Source organism: Chelonia mydas, chromosome 3 (genome assembly GCF_015237465.2).
Source record: "Chelonia mydas isolate rCheMyd1 chromosome 3, rCheMyd1.pri.v2, whole genome shotgun sequence".
NCBI lineage: Eukaryota > Metazoa > Chordata > Testudines > Cheloniidae > Chelonia > Chelonia mydas.
The window spans coordinates 47,431,079-47,451,761 of NC_057851.1; the positions used below are offsets into that span (position 1 = coordinate 47,431,079).

A 20,683-nucleotide genomic window follows, 5' to 3' on the forward strand; every position below is an offset into this window, starting at 1 on the left:
CAATGTCCCTGAATAAGAGAACATTAATCCCCGATGGAGATATTACGAACACAATAATATCTACCTTAGCTATCTAAATTCTACTCACCACCTTCTCCTATTATGTTTATCAAGGAATCGAATTTCAGAGGGCTCCAAAGAGCTGTTGTTTCAAGTCTGATTTTTTTCATTATTCTATTTAATTGTGTGCACTGTAATTTAATTTAATTTAATGCTGTCTCTATTGTGGCAGTGCAAAATTTCTTGTAACAGTAACCCATTAAAGAATATTAAAAGTATTTATCATGGTCCTCAGGAGCACAGATAACATTATGCATGGAAAACTGGGATTTAACATAATTGCTGCGAATAATTCAAAACAGTCCTTTCTGTGTTTATCTATATGTAAAACAGCAAGAACAATAATCGTAAAACAAAACGCAGCAAGTTCAAAACTAGTCTTTATGGAGCCCCATGCAGATAAATAAAATATTTTGGAATATAAATCACTAGTCTGCAGAAGTACAGATGGGAAAAGCCATCAGCAAGAAAGATCTACAGTCCCCAAAACTGCTCTAAGTCATCAAGTTCAGATACCTATGCTTTCTCTGTCTCTCAGGGTTTTTTTCCTCTCTCTCTCCCTCTGATACTGTTTCAGGCTTTTTTAAAAAAATAAAATAGAACTTATGACCTGCTCTAAAAACTCACATTGATTAGGCCCTTAGGGCTTGATCCTGCTCCTGTTCAAATCAGTGGGAACAGTCACCACTGGATTGAATAGAGGTAAGAATTTAATGCTGGTAGGAGGAAACAGATTGACCATGGTAGACATTAAAGCCAATGGTACGATGCTAGTTTACACCAGCTGAGAATCTGGCCCATCAGTTCCAAGTGGTCTGAAATTTGGAACAGCTTAGCACAGATCTGGATTTCAAAGCTCAAAATTCAGGAGAGTCTGAATCTGGCATTTTAATTCGCCCCACTGTGGGGCAAACTAGAGGAAAGTTGGATCTGGTTTATGCAGGGGCTCATCTCCAATTTAGAACTTATATGTCACTATATATCAGATACATGTTGCTTTATTTATATATCTTGTGCTGTCAAACAAGGTTGACAACAAACAACAGAAGACCAGTGAAAATGCATGACTGTAAACATAGCCATGTGTTTCATGAAGCTCTTTTCAGGCCAATGTCTTACTGAGATGGAATTGTTACAGATAGGCAAAGCAAAAAATAAAGAGCATTTTACTCTCTAGAAAGCAACTATCACTTTCTCTCTCAAAAGAGCATCCTGACACTTCTTTGAGAACCTCCTTCTGCCCCACAAAATGCCTTCTTTGATGCTCCTTTAGAAACACTGTCTTGATAAGCACACACCATTCATTGAACCTAGCAGGACATTGTGTTAGTAAAGTCATGTTTAGTAAAGAGTTGCACCACACTTATGCCCGCTGTTGGTTGACCCAATATGTTTTCCCTTCATTTCCTTTTTTTAAGAAATCTAGACTCTCATGGAATAGATTTCTAGTGAAGCGCGAATTCCTAACTCTTGCTCACTGGGCCAGGGATATCTAACATTATTATATCTTATTATCTGAATGTGACTGACCTGAGCTTTATCAAATATTGCCTCATCTTCACTCAGTACCACTATAATAACAAGAAAGGGAATGGTGGAGGAGACACAAAGGGTTTTAATAGCAGAGAAAGAAATATGTGCACTAAGGGGGAAGAAAAAAAATAAGAAAATAAGATAGAACACTAAAGTACTCATGCCTTATTGTGATAGACGCAAGGAGTTCAATCTATTTAGCTGAACAAAGAGAAAGTTAAGGGGTGACTTGATTATGGGCTAGAAGTAGCTACATGGGGAACAAATATTTGATGATGGGGTCTTCAGTCTAACAGAAAAAGGCATACAATGAGCCAATGGCTGGATACTGAAGCTAGACAAATTCAGACTGGAAATAAGATGTCAATTTTTAATAGTGAGAGTAATTAACCATTGGAACAATTTACCAAGAGTCATAGTGGATTCTCCAGCACTCACAATTTTTAAATCAAGATTGGATTTTTTTCCCTAAAAGCTACATTCTAGGAATCATTTTGTGGAAGTTCTGTGGCCTGTGTTATACAGGAGGTCAGACTAGATGATCACAATGATTCCTTCTGGCCTTAGAATCTATGCATTCTATTTCTCACACTGGAAACTCCTTAGAGTTCCAGGAAAACCATAAAAGGCCATTCTTGAGGTATTTCATCAGTTTTTACTTAAAACAGAAAAAAACCCTGAAGAATCACCTCAGGACTTGGCCCCATGGAAGTAGTTTAATTTATCAGTATTAAAAAAGAAACCCAACAAGTAACCAGCCTTTTTTTGGAAACAGCAATATGAGTCTCACATCTGTACTGACAGAGCTGTGAAATATGAGAGTCTGTTCTAACATCAGATGCGAGGGAGGAGATGAAGACTTTTAATATCACCACTGTGTTGCACCAGTAATAAAATAGGGATCTTTCAGTGTCTGTTCAATGTCTGATGTAATTCTTTGAAGAGTGTCCCTTTAGAACAATGTAATTTTCTAAAGTACCAGCCCTCGAGTGTGTAATTCTTCAGAGAAGGTTCAGTTGCCCTCTTTGTTATTCAGTTTTGAAAATGCCATCATTAATAACATGGAAATATTATACTACTTCATGAATCAATTTAGCAGAAAATGTTTAAAGTGGTGCAGAGGGCTTAATCCCTATGACACATCTAGTGTCTAGCACTGCTCTCTCTCTCCCTCTCTCTCTCTCTCTGATATCTCTGTTGTTGAGTTCCCCCTCTCTGACTGTCACCTTGGCTCTTCCAGCACCACCCATCAGTCCACCTCCACCCTCTATCACTCAGACTTTCTGTGACTTCCAGTCCATCAGTGCTTGAACTTCTGCACCTAAACCAGACTGGTCTCCTTGTGTCGAAGCTAAATTGTCTCAACCTGTCTTTCTGACATCTCCTTATGGATGTTTAGTTGTCAGCTGAAGCTCAACATAGCTAAAACAGAGTTCCTAATCTCTTCTCCTCTCTCCCCCAAGTACTCCTTGCTACCTCCTTTCTTGATCATTGTGGACAACATCACCATCCTTGCCTGTCACTCAGGCCCTAAACCTGGGCATCATCTTAGACTCAGGTCTCTCTCTAGAATGTCACAGCCAGTCTGTTTATATCTTGTTGTTTTTTTATGCATGGCATCTCTAAGATATGGCCTTTCTATCTGTTCTCTGGCCTTGACATTGAAAACCTAGCCCTTATCACATCCATTCAGAATTCTTCTGCAATGATCATTTTCCTAGCTGTTGCTTTGATCACGTCATCCCTCTCTTTGCATCTCTCCACTGCCCCCTTCCCTAACACGTAGATAAACTGCTTATCTTCATTTTCTAGGCCCTTCGTTAACTATTCCCACCCTATCATCTGTCATTTGCTTATAGAGATGTTGACTCTCACCTCTGATTGGGCCTATGATGTCAGCCTCAATAACTTATTAAATTTTCTCCCATGCTGTCCCTCCAGATAGGGAAGAGCTCCCCGTAAACATCTACAAAACGAACTCAGCATCCTCCTTCAAAACCCTCCTCAAAACTTGTTTCCCATGATGCTTACAAAACACTTCATAACAGTTAGTCTTCTGGTGTGCTCACACCACTGCCTATCTTGCCGGCCAATAAAGTCTCTTTGTTTCCTTGTAGTCCTCTTTCTGTTAGTATCCACCTGGTAGATCTTGTCTAGTACTTAGACTGTAAACTCTTTAGGGCAGGAACTGTCTTTTTGTTCTGTGTTTTTACAGTACCTAGCATAATATAGCCCTGGTCCATGACTAGGGCTCCTAGACACTGTGGTAATACAGATAATAAATAATAATGATAATACCTTACTATCTCAGAGTTAATAGGCAAAAATCTACATTTTTCTTCTGAACTTCATCCTCCCACACAGTAAAATATTATGGGTGGAATTTTGTGTCCACTAAAGCAAATGGTAATCATAAGCAACCATAAGAACGGCTATACTGGGTCAGACCAATGATCCATCTAGCACAGCATTCTGTCTTCCGACAGTGGCCAATTCCAGGTGCTTCAAAGGCAGTGAACAGAACAGGGCAATTATCAGGTGATCCATCACCTGTTGGTCAATCCTTGCATTTGGCAGTCAGAGGCTTAGGGACACCCAGAGCATGGTGTTGCATCCCTGACCATCTTGGCTAATATTCACTGATGGACCTATCCTTCATGAACTTATCTAAATCTTTTTTGAACCAGTTATAATTTTGGCCTTCACAACATCCCCGGCAAAAAGTTCCACGGGTTTTCCACCAGTCCTTTCTGCTTGACAGGGAAAGATTAAAAAAAGTGAACATGGTTAGCCTTGAGAGAGAGGACCCGATAATATTCTACAAGTATGATAAGGGCTTAAAAAGGGTTTATAAAGAGGACGGTGATCAATTGTTCTCCATGTCCACTGAAGGTAGAACAAGAAGTAATGGACTTAATCTGCAGCAAAAGAGATTTAGGTTAGATAGTAGGAAAAATCTTTCTAACTATAAGGGTAGATAAGCTTTGGCATAGGCATCCAAGCCAGGCTGTAGAATCCCCATATATGGAGGTTTTAAAGAACAGGTTGTACAAACACCTATCAGGGGTGGTCTAGGTTTAGTTGGTCCTCCCTGAAGATGGGGCCTGGGCTAGATGAACTCTCAAGGTCCCTGCCAGCTCTACATTTATGTGATTCTATGTTCAATCTGATAGCTTGGTGCCTAGCAGCTGCACTGCCACGCTACTGCTCTGCTAGTGGTTCTTCTGTGTGTAGGGTCATCTCTATCCTTGGTGGAGTGGGAAGTATTTGATTCATTAGGTGAAATGAAATATTTTTACTCAGTTTGTCTCTTCTCTAATGAAAAGCCCCCATTTGTAATAAATTATTTAAACTGTACCTGAAACTGGAATAGGAAAGCAATTAAAAGTTAATTCAGTAACTGACAAAGACTTCACTCATGGACATGGAGCTTCCATAGTGAAATTCTATATTGCACTGCATGCTTATTGTCCAGTTTAAGAAAATAGTACTGGAGGGAGGGAGAGGGGGGAGGGATTGGGGGAGCAGCTTCCAAACAACTTGAAGAAAAAAAATACATGAATATTTATAAACACTGGGTGAAATGAATTAAAAAAAAATAAAGCGGACAAAATACAAATTAGAGCCAACAGAGTTTGTCTAATTAAAAGTAATTTATATTGAGGGGGCAATTAACCCAATGATATCCAGAGGATTTAACTCAAGTACTGTAATTACCATTTAAACTAAAACCTATGAATGAGAGCTCACTGGCCTGCGTGACAAGTTCTATCTAAGTAATTACAGATTTACTTCCAAATCCTGTCCTTCTGCAGTAAAAATCTTGGATCAAGTGAAAGATTTTGGAATATCTGTGAATACTACTATGGTGCTGGGAGCTGTTTTGTAATTTAACTTTTTGCCCTCTGTATTTTGGCTATTTATTTATTTAGATTTAAAATTCTTCACAAAAGAATGCCTACCCAGAGTTCTGAACACCCTTGACATATATTTAAACACACAGTAAAAGAGATTATGGTTGTAAAATAACTTTGTCCTTCTGCTCTGTTGCTCATGAAAACCTACCATAAATTGCACGTGGGCGCTGGGTGGTGTTGGTTGTTACCCGGGGTTCTTTCAACCCAAAGCTCTTGGTAACTTTTACTCTGTGCGAGGTGGTGTCAGGAAATAAATCAGGGGAAACACAGCTGTCTGACCGACAGATAGCTGGCACAAACAGGACAACACAAGAATGCTTTCACTTAAAGCTAAACTTTACTTAGTCTCAAGCACTTAATCACATGTCCGCAACAGGTTAGCTAAGCCTGCTGACTTGGCTAATTTACAGCCTGCTGACTTGGCAGCTTTTAGCAATAAGCCATAGTGGTTTCAGGCACTTCACTGGTTTGCCAAAGTCTCTCCATACAGTTTCCCCTCCTTAAAGGTCACCTTTCACACAAGGGGGCCTTTACATGATCGCTGTCACACCTTTTCTGGATGCGCCTGAGTTGAGATCCAACGAAAGCTCAAGGCTCTCAGCCGAGACCGAGCAAATTATCTTCTTGTTGGCATCCCATACTTAGCATACCAGCATAGCAATTGACAAGCGATCACCTTAGCCTCCTTTCCCAGTTGAGGGAGGGGCAACAAGTTCCATATGTTCCTTACCCGGGGGTACAAGTGCCGGTGGCAGTAACCACTGACTCATCTGTCGGGGGACTTGCAATTGCCAGATTTTGCACCATATCCAGCATGTCATTAGGCTGGTAACAAAAACCACTACTATTTGGCACCCCAAGATTACTATGATGGGGTGTAGGGCCAAATTCAGGATACCTGTGCCAGTGGGGAACCAATCCAATAACACTTCCCACCAGTGGTGTGACAGGTTCTGGTCAATTCTTGCAAATAATAATTTAATTTCATTGGCATTATGATGCATGGTAACCATGACTCTGTACCCTTCCTGTTTTGCAGTATGTAATTGGTTCTGTAAATCAGGGTGTATAAGCAATGTTTGTAAAGCAGATAAATCCATTCCAAGGGGCACAGGTTTTACAATAGAATACAAAGTATAAGATACTTTTAACTGACTATATTTAAATTTGGGTACATGAAATTCGAAATCACATCCCCTAATTGCTATAATATGACAGAAACATTTATAGCATAACTTCATTTGTCTGCCAATACCTCTATGTTAGTAGCATCCAGCACTCCAGCTTCTAATCCAGTTCCACCAAAGCAGTTCAATACATTTCTTGGGAGCCTTTTCTTTAGGTTACCCACCCCTCCTGGCTGCCAGGCAAAATCCAATAGCTTTCAGTAGTTCACATTGAGATAGTATTAGGGCTGCTATACCGTCACCGGGCCTTTCTTTCCTTATATCCAATGTCATACAACACCCAGGTGCATTCAGCTGGGCTCGCATGCTGGAAGTTAACTAAGAAGTAAAAATTGGCAAGTCTTATTCTTTTAGTAACCCATATTTTTACATACCCTTTTTTCCCCTTGGTAATTTCACTTTGTGCTTTAAAAACTTTTTATGTCCATCCTTTTATTCCCACCAACAGATACACCTTGTGTCTCATGCATATTTTGCTTTTAAATGTGCCTTTACCACCTAAGGATGTTTCCCTGTTAACAGACTGGCATTTCTGAAATACAGTTAAAATGCTTGTTAATTCTTTTCTGCCTAATGTAGTATTTCCTTTTACAAATATCCTTGCTGACTGAATCATAGAATCATAGACTTTAAGATCAGAAGGGACCATTATGATCGTGTAGTCCGATCTCTTGCACAACGCAGGCCACAGAATCACACCCACCCACTCCTGTAACAAACCCCAACCTATGTCTGAGGTACTGAAGTTCTCAAATCGTGGTTTAAAGACTTCAAGGTGCAGAGAATCCTCCAGCAAGTGATGCATGCCCCACACTGCAGAGGAAGGCGAAAAAACCCCCAGGGCCTCTGCCAATCTGCCCTGGAAGAAAATTCCTTCCCGACCCCATCTAACATCCCATCACAGGCCATTGGGCATATTTACCGCTAATAGTCAAAGATCAATTAATTGCCAAAATTAGGCTATCCCATCATACCATCCCCTCCATAAACTTATCAAACTTAGTCTTGAAGCCAGATATGTCTTTTGCCCCCACTGCTCCCCTTGGAAGGCGGTTCCAGAACTTCATTCCTCTGATGGTTAGAAACCTTTGTCTAATTTCAAGTCTAAACTTCCTGATGGCCAGTTTATATCCATTTGTTCTTGTGTCCACATTGGTACTGAGCTTAAATAATTCCTCTCCCGCCCTGGTATTTATCCCTCTGATATATTTATAGAGAGCAATCATATCTCCCCTCAGCTTTCTTTTGGTTAGGCTAAACAAGCCACGCTCTTTGAGTCTCCTTTCATAAGACAGGTTTTCCATTCCTTGGATCATCCTAGTAGCTCTTCTCTGTACCTGTTCCAGTTTGAATTCATCCTTCTTAAACATGGGAGACCAGAACTGCACACAATATTCCAGATGAGGTCTCACCAGTGCCTTGTATAATGGTACTAACACCTCCTTATTTCTACTGGAAACACCTCGCCTGATGCATCCCAAGACTGTATTGCAGGCAAAACACAGGAATTACCACCATACTTTCCTGTGTTTTTGTTCTATAGGCAGGCCAGGTTTCAATGGCTCTTACCCTTTAAGGGTTTAGGGGAAATTATTCCACTATTCAGTTATTAAATTCATGAGGTGGTGTACCTCAGTGTTTCTTCTTATACAGCAGACCAAGTTTGTAATATTCTTTCTGCTGTGCTAAGCTTTAAGTGTATTCACAGGTAATAGCTGAGAAGTATCATTACCATATGACCTTAAAGGTTTTTTTTTTAAAAAAATCATACACACTATCCATTGTTACAGGGGTACTTATTAACATTAAATGTATCCCAATATTTAATATTAACATCAAATCTATTAAAAACTTCAGATTTCAGCACTGCATACACACACAAAAAGAATATTTTTCCTACTTAGGGTTAACCTGTCCCTCTCTTATTTTTAGGTTTGACTTCTTTTTCCACCTTCCTCTATCAGTAAGGTAATTTGCATTTTCACAAACACTTTCTGGCTTGCTTTTGGATCCAAAGCTATCAGCAGGTCAGAGACCCTCTCTTAAAAGGGGACACAATCAACTTCCAACTGAGTTTTGATTTCTTTTCACTTTCAACTTCTGCTTCCAAAACACACAGTGATCTGAAAAAGAAAACACAACCTACTCTGGCTCCCTTTAGAGCCCAAATAGGATTTTAGTTAAGTAGCATGTTTTATTTGCATTTCTTTTACCCCTTCTACAATATACACTGCACATGTCCTGGGAAAAATGCACATTCCTTTCATAGTTTAACTTCTATAACATTATATTAGCCATATCAATTTTTACATAAGGTGTAACAATTTCTTTTGTGCTCACACAGTTGTCATGTACCTTTATCAAAGTGACAATCTGATTACTCAGAGACACCTTAAGGCTCAGTGTTTCTAATGTTGCTTCTTTTTTTTTGTGCACCTCACCCCTGCTGTTGCTCCAGAGGGGCAGTGTCTTTTTTAACTTCTTATACTACAGCTCTTATCTGCTATTTTGTTACCCACAAAAAAAGGATCCAGAATTTCTCCCCATTCTCCTGGGTTTGACAGCCCTGTTGCAGCCAGGACTTTGGTCTTTTAAAAAAAATATTGAACTGTATAAAGCATTGAGGTACCTTAAGGGTTAAATGCTAAATACCAAAGCCAAACAACACTAGTCACCTTTGTCTGGCAAAAAAGTGTTTCTCAGTTTTGCAACTTTGAATGAAAGTTTCAGATAGCTTTTTAGTGGTGTTATTTAAAACCAAACCAAACCAAAAATTTATCTTAAACCCACAAAATAGAGTTTCACAAGCCAGGAGCGCCAGCCTTGGTCCCAAACACTCCACACATTTACACAATATATCTATACACACACACACACAGATAGAAGCATACTCTTCTGCCTCACATCCCTTACACTGCTTTAATTTTTACACAGATGTACATAGATTACATTGGTATATATCTGGGGTCAGGTAAGTTCCAGTAGAAACCCCTTTATGTTCTTTTGGCAAATTTGACTAAATTGTTCAGTCAAATGATTCAAAGCAGATTGTCTTTTTGCCTGGCTTATTTACAAACATTCCTTTGGAAAAGGGTCCATTTTTCCTTCAGAATGGCTGCAAAGAAACCAAGAATTCTTTTTCTATAACACTTTTTCTGTTAACATTTGTACAAGGTTCAACTGCTTAATTCCCTCCAGCCTCTGCAGAGTTAACTTCTCACTCTCTTTATCTGTTGCCTGCCTGCTTGTCTGGGCCTGATCCTGCTTTCCTCCCTGAACTGCCCCTTCCCATGGGCACAGGCTTTGTCCCACTAACCATTTCACAAGGAGGGTGGGCTCCTCAACTAACCCCCACCCCTCCTGGTCCCTTTTCTTTGTTCTCTCTTGTTGCTCTGGGGTGGTCATTCTGCCAGATAGGTAGCGACCCTTTCCGACAGAAGGCACAGGTACTTTGCTATTGTTTAATGTGTTAGACTTTATCAAAAAATTTTGGTGTGATTTACCAAAAGCCCTTAGGCTGCCTGCAGTGTCTCCACTGAATTCGTTACCAGCACAAAATTCTCTGTTACTCACACATTCAAGGGCACCCATCTTTATCCAGTTCCTAGGACTCCAGGTAAAAAGCACCTAACTTTACCCCTCCTTGGGCTCTGGGCTCTACTCCTCCATGGGCTCCAGGCAAGTACCCATTCCCTGTGGACTCAGAGCAAACTCTCTTTCCCTGTGGAATCTTTTGTGGGTTTACGGGGTCTTTTACCAGTGAAAGAGCCTTACACAGTAATATACTACATAACCTCTACTTCTTAACAATCAACAAAACAGAATGCACACACATACAGTGCTCACCACTCCCAATAAGACAGATGGACTTTTCCAGATGGCCAGTCAGAATCAGGTCCATCTGGGGGACTCCAGTTTCTGCACGGTGTCATTGGCAGAGTGTTAAGGTCTGGCAGTTCTGATCTTTGGGGCTGTGTCCTGGAGTTGGTTCCCTGTCTCTGGACATAATTTCTCCACTCGAGCAGGCAATCAGCCTGAGTTCTGAGTCCCACTAACGGAATGTATCCGTAAATTAACTCGTGAACTGCAACACGGGAACTTGTAGGGAGCGACCCCACCCTGCCGTCTTTTACCTCCTATTGCAATGGACAAACTACAAACTTTGTACCATCCATCTCCTTCCTCTCTACCAATCCTCGCTGGGGCCTCCAAATTCTGTTCAAATTCCCCATACACTGGTGGCCTATGATATACAGGAGGTAAGACCAGATAATCTGGTGATTCCTTCTCGCTTTAAAATCTATGGCCACATTAATACTCACCCTTTCTCCCCTGCCCCTACACATTTTCTATTTTCATTTTGCCTTGTTCATCACGTTTATTGTTAACCTGGGATGACAACCTGTCCCCTCTCACCAATCGTGTCCATCAGTATAAATAGCATTATCCAAAGTACAGTCATATTTCTGGGTAAAGACCATGATCCCCAAGGATATTCTCACATGTTCCTGTGAAAGCTCATCCCAAACAACACTTATCACAAATAAAAGATATTTTGATTTGGCTAAATATCACATAACTTGGGTGCTGGACTGTGCTTATTATTGTGAGCTTATTTGTACTCCTCTTATTATTATTATTTATTTGTTAAGCACCAATGATGTGCTCAAGACTACAAGACCAAATAAATGCAGTCCTTACTCCATGGAGCTTACAATTTCAAGTATACTCATCATCATTTACAAAATTAAAGGTTATGTAATAAAGCACTCAGTGAACATTCTAATGTTAGCATGGACATTTTAGTGTTCTCTCTGGCCCTAAAGAAACTGTCCAGCTACAGAACTAGTGCTGTCTCCTTACCATATCAGACAGGAAACATGACTGGGGAAATGTTAGGTTTTGGTGCAGTTGGCTCCTAACCACCTTTTTCAATCATCTTACCCATGAAGGGAGAGATGGAAGATGGGATGGTCATCAAGTAATTTTTACCAAATGATTGTCTCTTAAATACTGGCCAGACTATCACGTGTTTAAGCATTGTTTGCTACTCGTCCTCCCTGAGAGTAATGTAGACAACTTGGTGAGTTCTGGACCAAGGAAGACCCTATAGCTTCCTATGCCATCCATTCACATCTGGAATCATTCATATCCATTCTGTTCTCTCACATATGCTGTTCTGAAACAGTTAAACAATATGAAGTATACTTATCATTTATACAAGATAATTATTATTAAAGGCTGTTACTCTATACATGAAAATGAAACCCGGGAAACATGGAAAGATCAGTCCAACCCAAAGATTGCACTCCGTTCTCTTTCCCTTCCCTTCTGCAACACCCTGTGATGGGGGAAAGGATTCCTTCACTAGACTAACCCAAAAAGTAAAAGACCTGGCAGTTGTACGGGGAGATTTTGGCAAACCAGTAAAGTGCCTGAAACCACTATGGCTTATTGCTAAAAGCAGCCAAGTCAGCAGGCCATAAAGTGGCCATGCAGCAAACTCAGTTTGATCAAGGCAGGAGGGGAGGGGATTTTGAGTGCCACAGAAAGGGCAGCTTGACCCTGCATCCTTCCCGATAAGAATTGTGTCGAAGTTGCTGATACTTGCATTTTAGAAGAGCAGACTGCGCCCCAGGAATGTCTATTGGGGCCTCAAGGCTGCAAACTCTGGAAAAACCCACACCTGGTTAATCAATAATCAGAAGGAGCCTCTTGCTTGCCCATTGGAACTGCTTGCTTAACAAGTTTTCTTTAAGGGACATGTCATTCGATTACTAATGTATAAATAAGGGGGAAAAGTTTGAGGTAGTGGGACTCTTCAGGACTGGACTCTCCCTCTGAATACATCTTGTGTTCCCCACTGGCAGACGGGCTGCCGCTGTCCCACTCAAGACCCACACAGCTTCGGTAATTATCGAGGGTTGGGGGGTGTTTTACTAACCTGTTGCAGACGTGGGTAAGTGCTTGAGACTAAGTAAAGTTTAGCTTTAAGTGAAAACATTCTTGTGTTGTCCTGTTTGTGCCAGCCATCAAACCGTGTCTCCCCTGATTTATTTCCTGACACCACCTTGCATAGAGTAAAAGTTACAAAGAGCTGTGGGTTGAAAGAACCCCAGGTAACAGCGGTGGCCAAAGGTCTCCCTGAATCCTCTAGAGGGAACCAGTCCTCTCTTCACACACAATAGTTATTCCAACCCACAGGGGACACATCTGCAATTTGATAGAAAGGACTGGACTCAGCACAGGGGGTTGCAGTGTGTAGAAAAGAGGGTCCTCACTTATTGAACACATGAAAATAACTATTTCCATGTAGAAGTGTATGCTTAATAGCACATAATTGCTTGCTTTACATGCATTCTTTGCAGATTTAGCTCCTGAAAATAAAGTTTCAAGCAATTATTAACTCGGATATCATTGTAAATCATGTACAAACTTTATGTGGATTGATGTCCCTCAATTGATTCTACTCATAATCAAATTCCTCTTATCTACTGATTTTTGTTTTCTTTCACAACCATCTTCAATGAATTAGAAGAATGGGGGGGAAGAACAAAAAGATGGGCAATTTAATATGATTTTGTTTAATCTCATCACTATCAGTTCTGATGAATGAATTTGCATGTGTATAATACTATACTACTATAGGAGTGACAACTATAATGCTATCATGTGAGTCAGCAAAATAATGAGAGTTCTCAGGATGGAGAGCCTGTTATTTCAATCTGTCATAAGATCTCATTGGAAACTGGCTGTTCTCTTTGATGAACACAATTCATACTGATCAGTGCTGCATCAATTGTGTTAGGTAACACCTTCTGTAGTCAATTTAAAAATATATGCTGTTATTTAGATACTAAACATTTTGAAGTTCAATGATTTAGAGTAGAGTCAACATTAAAATCAGAGTTCTGGGTAACCAGTCTCAGAGAAAAGTGTTTCTAAAAGACAAATTTACCTCCTGTGTTTCCAATGGTAATTGCAACTTCTTGTGTTAACTGGAGCTATTTTAGTCCAGAACTATGCTACTCTGTCCCCTTAGGCTCAGGGCCGGCTCTAGGTTTTTTGCCGCCCCAAGCTCTGAGAGCGCAACTGCTGCCCAAGCAAAAAAAAAAAAAAGAAGGAAAGAAAAAAAAAGGCTGGCCGGAACGCCGCCCCTGGAAATGTGCTGCCCCAAGCACATGCTTGCTTTGCTGGTGCCTAGAGCCAGTCCTGCTTAGGCTGCATCTATCACAGAAAATTGAACTGTTGCTAATTAAGCTGGTGGTATCAGTTTAATCACAAAAGTGCAGGATATCCACTTTTGCCATGCTGATCTGGGTAAAGGACTGTTGCCCATTAATGCTCTGCTATACTGTTCCCGTAGCATTGCCCTCTGGGTGCTTATCCCACAGTTCCCAGCACAACTTCTGCGGTACACAGGGTACATTTGAAGCTGCTCACATTCTTCATTTTGAGTTTGTCTTATTGCCTACTTTAAATGGATTTGTCCTGCATGAGGAGTCACACATATATTGTGTGGGGTAGGGGCTACCCTTAGAGGCAGTCTGCCTGGTTGAGGTACAATGTTTTCTGATTCACTGGGGTTGTGCATGGCCACAGCAATACTCTATTACAGAGTGCGGTGTTTGTGCATAAACACCTCTAAGGACAGGGCGACACCCACAGGCTGATGAAGGAGCAGGATTTCTCCCTACCCACCCTTTCCAGTCCTTGCTACATGGTTGGTGATCATGTGGATGCAAAAAGCTTCTGTGGCATGATAAGACCACAGACACAGACGGAACGTCCAGCCAAAGCTTCTTAAGGACCTAGCTAGAGATTGATCTAGGTGGTGCTCAATCTGCAAGGAAGCTACATCCCTCTGGGATTTGCAACAGCGATGATGATGGCCCCTCCCAGTCTCATTTACTTTGGATAGTACCACTCTGGGCACTTGCCTTGTTATAGTCCTTGTGCCCTCTAAGTTCATGGGCTGTAACTGTGTAAAAGAGCTGGGGTGGAAAAGAAGAGCCTTCTTACTCAGGGCTAGGCACACTATGGTCCTTTGTTTGTAGCCTATGTTCATAATCAATTTCCAAATGTTATTCCCATCCTTCTCGGTATGTTTTCCTGCTTCTTATTCATTACTTCATTTGCATAAATCTCCCCACTGTCAGATCCTCCAATTTCTCATTCCTCCTCCATGCAAAATCCATAAAATTCTCTGACAACTCCATCATTTCAATATTTGTTTGTCATAGATGCTCATCCATTTGGAAAGAGCAAATCAGCAGATAAGTCCACTTGAAAATATGTGTCTAAGGACTTCAGAGCGGATACATTTTTCATCTTTTCCAACAGTCATATCACAAAAATAGAGTTCCCTGTTCTCTGATTCAGCCCAGCTGCAGCCAGCACAGGACTGGAGAAGACGAGGGCAAAGGCGGCTTTAATCTGGCCAGCCGCTTTACCTGATGCTCAGCTGCCCATACACCCAATGGATTATTCTAACAGCCAGGGATCAGGCAGCAGCAGTGACACCCAGGCTGTGCCATCTATTGCTAGGGACTGAGAGAAAGAGGTAGCATGCTTGAGATTACCCTTGCCTGGGGAATCCTTGGGGAGTTTGTTAAGCCTTGTTCTTGGCAACTATGCCCAGAATCATGCAAAAAGTCAGAGACAAATCTAATGATAAATATTTAAGCTCAGTAAAAGTATGTTTTACTGCATAAAGGAAGCCAGTGGATGTTTTCCTCCAAGAAAGCTTGTTTGAAAATGGCAATTCCCCTCCCCTCCTTTTCTGTGTAGCAAGGCTTAGGTTATTGTTTCTGTTCACAATAAAGTCCTTCCCCCCCTCAGTTTTCCAGGATCTGTCTCTGGCACATCCTGTCTGAGAGAACTACTTTGGCTATACAGTCACCATTAGTTGTCCCCAATTTCCTCTCATTGTATCCTGGTTAGGGTGACCAGAAAGCAAACGTAAAAAATCAAGACAAGAGGTGGGGGTAATAGGTGCCTATATAAGGAAAAGCCCCCCAAATCAGGACTGTCCCTATAAAATTGGGACATCTGGTCACCCTAATCCTGGTAACAATGATTCATGTGTTTCAGGTAATTTTTTTATCTTTCATTCTAATTACTTGGGGATTTTGTTTTCTTTTCAGTCATTATGATAAGGTTAAATGGACAGTCACTTACAATGACCTGTTTTATTAGAATTTTTTTATCACTACCATACTTTGAAACATCATTTCTTACATCAGTCTCATGGAACTGAGTTTCCATGATGTCCATTCTCAATTCCAGAACATCTAAGGATTCTGTCTTGTTTTCCAAGGAGGAAGAGTACCTTGAATTCTGATTTTTCTGCAGTGCTCATAGAATCCAGCCCTTTGTGCTGTCTACTGCAGTTAGTAATGTCTAATATATCTTGTATTGTCAGATCAGATTCATGAGACAGAATAGGTGAGGAGGCTGCCTGTTTATGTCCAAACACTTCCTGATCTAACAGGCCTTTCACACACCTCTTTTCAGGTCATTCCTCCTCTTGGCAATAATAATCTGAATGGGTAGCTGGGAAAGGAGCTGGCAGACACAATACAAATGTACATTATTGCCACTTCAGCAGCATATGCATTTACTGATCTGGAGAGCAATTTTTTTACAGTACCAGAAGTAGGTTCAAGGATTATAAAATATTCTACTTGTCAATAACTGAAAATAAACTCTTTGATGTAATCAAACCATAAAAAAAAGCCATAAAAACAAGATTGTCAAATAGATAATTAAAGTCCTTCAGTGACCAATATCTTAAAGAAATCTGTGGCAAATTGATATTCATTTTCTGTGGGAAATTTGGCTTTAAATTCTAGGGATAATATTATTCATAACAATAGCATCGTATTGGATGGTTCATCTCTTTGTTTGCTCATCTGTTTAATTTTGCCAATGGTCTGATAATACCAATGTGACTGGTGATGTGGAAAAAAATGAGTCACCAAAACCAAATAATGTCACTCATAAAAACAGTAGAATGCTGGTTCGTTTTTATTTTATCTTGGCCCTGTCATTTTAACTGCTGAAACAAATAGCACTGGTGACAGAGAGAGCCACTAAAATATATGTCAATGTAAAATATAGATCAGTGGAATGAACAGTTATTATTTGCTTGTCGAAGCAAGATCAGATGGTATGATGATAAGTTATGCTACAGTATACAGTCAGAGTTAAATAAATACATTCAAAGTTGCTTTAGTTTTATAGGTTTCAGAGTCATCTTACAGAGGAGTGGCATGACAAAGTGGACATTCCAAACAGCAAGGATAAAACATGTGCCATATGGTGTGTTCCTTTCAGTGCTATTTAAAATTTTTCTTCCAGGATGTTGAAACTCTTTGTTTCAAATATGTCTTATCTAATGAATATTTAAAGGAGAAAAGGGCAACATTCCTAGACAAATATTAAACAGCATGGAGGACAAGAATAAAACTACACAAAGCACATTTACACATGTCCAAATTATAGCAGTAAGGTTCACAAACAAACCATTGCCAGAAGAAGATAGATGTAAGAATAGTTTTTAATTAGTAAAATTTTAATGTAAATTAGCCTTTTAAGAAGAGTCCACTATATATAACTTTATGTACACTTAATGTTATTTAAGATCAGAATTCATGTACAATACCTTAGCTTTATCCCTCATGGAACCTTTTCCCAGGATAGACATTTTTGCACCTGTCTCCTCCTGTAACCTCTTCAAGGAGTTTCCTCTTGGTCCAAGCAATTTCCCAACAAAATTGAACTAGAAAGTGAATAAAATATCTATTTTTAGATAAAGATGAACTAAAGAGATGGTGTTCAGAACGTGCAATAAATATTGGTAAGCAAGTTACTGGAGAAGGAAAGGATAACATATTGGCTTCAGTAAACATATGTTTCTAAAAGGATAATTTTCCTTTCTTTTAAAAAATATGATTTAGTTCTAGGGATTAAGTCCTGAGTATAAACAGGCTGTGTACCAAGCCTGGGGTTTGTGGGAGAACTTAGGCATCCTCCTCTCTAGGCCTAAAGACAGCAGAAGTATTCATGATTCCTGTGTTCTTCCTGTGTGTATGTTTGTAGGGGAGAACAACCAAAGGCTCATTGTAATCATAGATATACTGGAATCACTTCTATTACTCCCCTTCCCCATCACCCAAACTCCATGGCTGTTTGGGCACACGGAAACCTGTGGATCTCTTCTCTCCTGCAAGTTGGTGATGTGGACTTGAGCCTGCCAATTCCATACAGTAGAACTGCACTTGCTGAGCCTGCTTTTCTCTGTTTTTGCCATGTTTGGGGTGCTCACTAAGGGGACAAAATTGCCCCCAAAACACAGTAATGTATGTGTGGGAAACTTCTTGAAGTTAGTGTACTGTACCCTGTGTATAACTTTTCACATAAAGAATCTGACACATCAGAAAAGGGCAGACAAATAAACAGTGACAAGTTTTTAAAGTGCTTGTACACACATGCTAGAAGTTTGAATAATAAGATGGGTGAACACAGTGCCTTGTGTTAAAGGAGGATATTGATATGATACGCATCACAGAAACCTGGTGGAGTGAGGACAATCAATGGGACACAATCATTCCAGAGTACAAAATATATCGGAAGGACAGAACACGTGGTGCGGGGGGTGGTGGTGAGCGGCACTGTATGTGAAAGAAAATGTAGAATCAAATGAAATAAAAATCTTAAATGAATCCACATGTTCCATAGAATCTCTATGGATAGTAATTCCATGCTCTAATAAGAATATAGCAGTAGGGATCTATTATTGACCACCTGACCAGGATAGTGATAGTGATGATGAAATGCTAAGAGAGATTAGAGAGGCTATCAAAATAAAGAACTCAATAATAGTGGGGGATTTCAATTATCCCCATATTGACTGGTACATGTCACCTCAAGATGAAATGCAAAGACAAAATTTCTCGATACTTTAAATGACTGCTTCTTGGAGCAGCTGGTACAGAACCCACAAGAGGAGAGGCAACTCTCGATCTAGTCCTGAGTGGAGCTCAGGATCTGGTCCAAGAGGTAACTATAATAGGACCGCTTGGAAATAGTGACCATAATATAATAACATTTAACATTCTTGTGGTGGGAAGAACACCTCAACAGCCCAACACTGTGGCATTTAATTTCAGAAAGGGGAACTATGCAAAAATGAGGAGGTTAGTTAAACAGACATTAAAAGGTACAGTGACTAGAGCGAAATCCCTGCAAGCTGCATGGACGCTTTTCAAAGACACCATAATAGAAGCTCAACTTAAATGTATACCCCCAAATTAAAAAACACAGTAAAAAAACTAAAAAAGAGCCACTATGGCATAACAACTATGTAAAAGAAGCAGTGAGAGATAAAAAGGCATCTTTTAAAAAGTGGAAGTCAAATCCTAGTGAGGTAAATAGAAAGGAGCATAAATACTGCCAAATTAAATGTAAAAATGTAATAAGAAAAGCCAAAAAGGAGTTTGAAGAACAGCTAGCCAAAAACTCAAAAGGTAATAACAACATGTTTTTTAAGTACATCAGAAGCAGGAAGCCTGCTAAACAACCAGTGGGGCTCCTGGACGATCGAGATACAAAAGGAGCACTTAAAGACAATAAAGTCATCACAGAGAAACTAAATTAATTCTTTGCTTCAGTCTTCATGGCTGAGGATGTTAGGGAGATTCCCAAACCGGAGGGAATCTTTTGTAGGTGACAAATCTGAGGAATTCTCACAGATTGAAGTGTCACTAGAGGAGGTTTTGGAATTAATTTAGAAACTTAACAGTAACAAGTCACCAGGACCAGATGGCATTCACCCAAGAGTTCTGAAAGAACTCAAATGTGAAATTGCGGAACTATTAACTATGGTTTGTAACCTGTCCTTTAAATCAGCTACTGTACCCAATGACTGGAAGATAGCTAATGTAACACCAATATTTAAGAAGGGCTCTAGAGGTGATCCTGGCAATTACAGACCAGTAAGTCTAACATCAGTACCGGGCAAATTATTTGAAACAATAGTAAAGAATAAAATTGTCAGACACATAGAAGAACATAAATTGTTTCGCAAAAGTCAACATGGCTTCTGTAAAGGGAGATCATGTCTTACTAATCTATTAGAGTTCTTTGAGTGGGTCAACAAACATGTGGACAAGGGGGATCCCGTGGACATAGTGTACAAAGATTTCCAGAAAGCCTTTGACAAGGTCCCTTACCAAAGGCTCTTATGTAAATTAAGTTATCATGGGATAAGAGGGAAAATCCTTTCATGGATTGAGAACTGGTTAAAAGACAGGGAACAAAGGGTAGGAATAAATGGTAAATTTTCAGAATGGAGAGGGGTAACTTGTGGTGTTCCCCAAGGGTCAGTCCTAGGACAAATCCTATTGAACTTATTCATAAATGATCTGGAGAAAGAGGTAAACAGTGAGGTGGCAAAGTTTGCAGATGTTACTAAACTGCTCAAGATACTTAAGACCAAAGCAGACTGTGAAGAACTTCAAAAAGATCTCACAAAACTAAGTGATTGGGCAACAAAATGGCAAACAAAATTTAATGTGGATAAATGTAAAGTAATGCACATTGGAAAAAATAACCCCAACTATACATACAATATGATGGGGGCTAATTTAGCTACAACTGATCAGGAGAAAGATCTTGCAGTCATTGTGGATAGTTCTCTGAAGACATCCACACAGTGTGCAGTGGCAGTCAAAAAAGCAAAGGGGATGTTAGGAATCATTAAAAAAGGGATAGAGAATAAGACAGAGAATATCTTATTGCCCTTATCCATGGTACGCCCACATTCTGAATACTGCATACAGATGTGGTCCCCTCATCTCTACAAAGATATACTGGCATTAGAAAAGGTTCAGAAAAGGGCAACTAAAATGATTAGGGGTTTGGAATGGGTCCCATATGAGGAGAGATTAAAGAGGCTAGGACTTTTCAGCTTGGAAAAGAGGA

The 20,683-nt window shown here is 40.0% G+C and overlaps 1 protein-coding gene across 4 annotated transcripts in view; it reads right to left on the reverse strand.

The window, feature by feature from the left end:
• KHDRBS2 (KH RNA binding domain containing, signal transduction associated 2) overlaps positions 1–20,683 on the reverse strand; it is a 621,327-nt gene that overhangs the window by 358,682 nt on the left and 241,962 nt on the right. For all 4 annotated transcript variants that reach the window (XR_006289433.1, XR_006289434.1, XM_007059891.4 and 1 more), the window contains exon 3: positions 17,364–17,480. Coding sequence is in view for 2 of the 4 variants with exons in the window: in XM_007059891.4 (XP_007059953.1) it covers positions 17,364–17,480 (117 nt within the window). In the remaining 2 variants the exon portion in view is untranslated. The remainder of the gene's footprint in view (positions 1–17,363; positions 17,481–20,683) is intronic.